General features: G+C 36.3%; 1 protein-coding gene across 1 annotated transcript in view; it reads left to right on the top strand.

Annotated features, from left to right (window-relative positions):
* Nucleotides 1-718, top strand: part of LOC111393034 (GATA transcription factor 1-like) — a 1,004-nt gene extending 286 nt beyond the window's left edge. Inside the window, exon 2 of the mRNA XM_023018436.1 lies at nt 4-718. Within this exon, the coding sequence (XP_022874204.1) occupies nt 4-508 (505 nt within the window). The 3' untranslated portion in view covers nt 509-718. The remainder of the gene's footprint in view (nt 1-3) is intronic.
* Nucleotides 719-1,503: the final 785 nt, after the last annotated feature.

Raw genomic sequence — 1,503 nt, 5'->3', positions numbered from 1 at the left:
CAGCAGTAGTAGCAGCAATAGCAATAACAGTGGCAGCACTGTTGCGAGCTGGTGTGGTAGCTTCAAATTCCCGGCGAACCACCTAGGTCGTGCCAGAAGCAAGAGACGAAGAAGAACGGCTGGCTTCGGTGATTTTCCCAGCCGGCAATGTCTGAGGTCGTACGAAGTTAAGGTCGAGAACAAAAAGCAAGATTCGTTTCCGTTGCAACCACCACCGGTGATGATGAAGAATGGAGCTGGTATGGGGAGGAGGTGCTTGCATTGCCAAGCTGACAAGACACCACAGTGGCGAGCTGGCCCCATGGGGCCAAAGACGCTTTGCAATGCATGTGGGGTGCGGTATAAGTCTGGTCGCCTCCTGCCCGAGTACCGGCCTGCTAACAGTCCAACATTCTCGAGCACCTTGCACTCGAATTCTCATAGAAAGGTGGTTGAGATGAGAAGGCAGAAGCAGATAGCACCAGACGTAATTGATGCAAACGAGGCTTGTGGATATAAGGTAGGATAGTGGTGAGTACTCCCATTTAAGTATTTTTAGCACTTTTCTTTTTAATTTGGCTAATTTTTTAAATTTAGTTAGATTAAGATTCAGGCTTGTTGTACTGGACTAGATGGTTAGTGAACCACATTTGTGTTCCTTTTATCAAAATCCATTAAGGAATTTTGAATTTTAGTGTGTTCGATTTTGCATTAGAATACAAATTTCATACAAGAAATTTCCTGGTTGTTTTCAGTAAATCTCGCATGAAAAGCAAGTGTATACTTTTCCATGGCAATGAGTTGGATCTTAGCCTCTGCGGGGTCTAAGATGATAGTTACTTTTAGATGGCTTCATTGGAAAGTTACTTAAAATGTTGGTGTTTGTTTTCAGAATTCAGAAAAATAAATAAATAAATAAATAAAAATGGTCGTGTAGGGTTTATGAGAAAAGTTTTGTCCTTCTTTCATCAGGATCTCCTAGGAACTAAATCGTAAATTTAAAGATTAGAGATATGCTTAATACGTGGACACACTTAAGGGGGCAATGGGTTGAGTTGAGCCGACAAATGGGTTAGCGATCCGAAGAATGACTTGATTATGGCAATATTCCCTCTCATGCACTGTTCTAAAAGGCGTAATGCGTGACAATACATGAATGACAAGTTATAGACTATGCGAGCTTAATTGTAAAAATGTGTTTTCTTATTTTAATATTATTTTAATTTTTAATAAATTAAAAAAATTATTTAATAATTATAAATAATACTTCCTAAACATTTAAAACAAATTTATAAGAATGTCATACATTTTTTCAAAGTTTTCAATAAAAAGATAATTTTCAAATTTAAATACAAAATAATAAATAAATAGTATAGGAACTTAAATCTTATCTAACTCTTTATTGGATTTTAATTTGATATCCTCTTCATCAATTCGTCCTTCTTGTCTTCCGATATAAGTGGTTGTTTTAAATTAAGAAAAATGAAGAAATTAGCCATTGATAATTTTTTAACCAAAAAAAAA

The sequence above is a fragment of the Olea europaea genome, chromosome 4 (genome assembly GCF_002742605.1).
Source record: "Olea europaea var. sylvestris chromosome 4, O_europaea_v1, whole genome shotgun sequence".
NCBI classification, from domain to species: domain Eukaryota; kingdom Viridiplantae; phylum Streptophyta; class Magnoliopsida; order Lamiales; family Oleaceae; genus Olea; species Olea europaea.
Note: the sequence above shows the minus strand (reverse complement) of the source record. Positions and strands in the feature narration are given on the sequence as shown.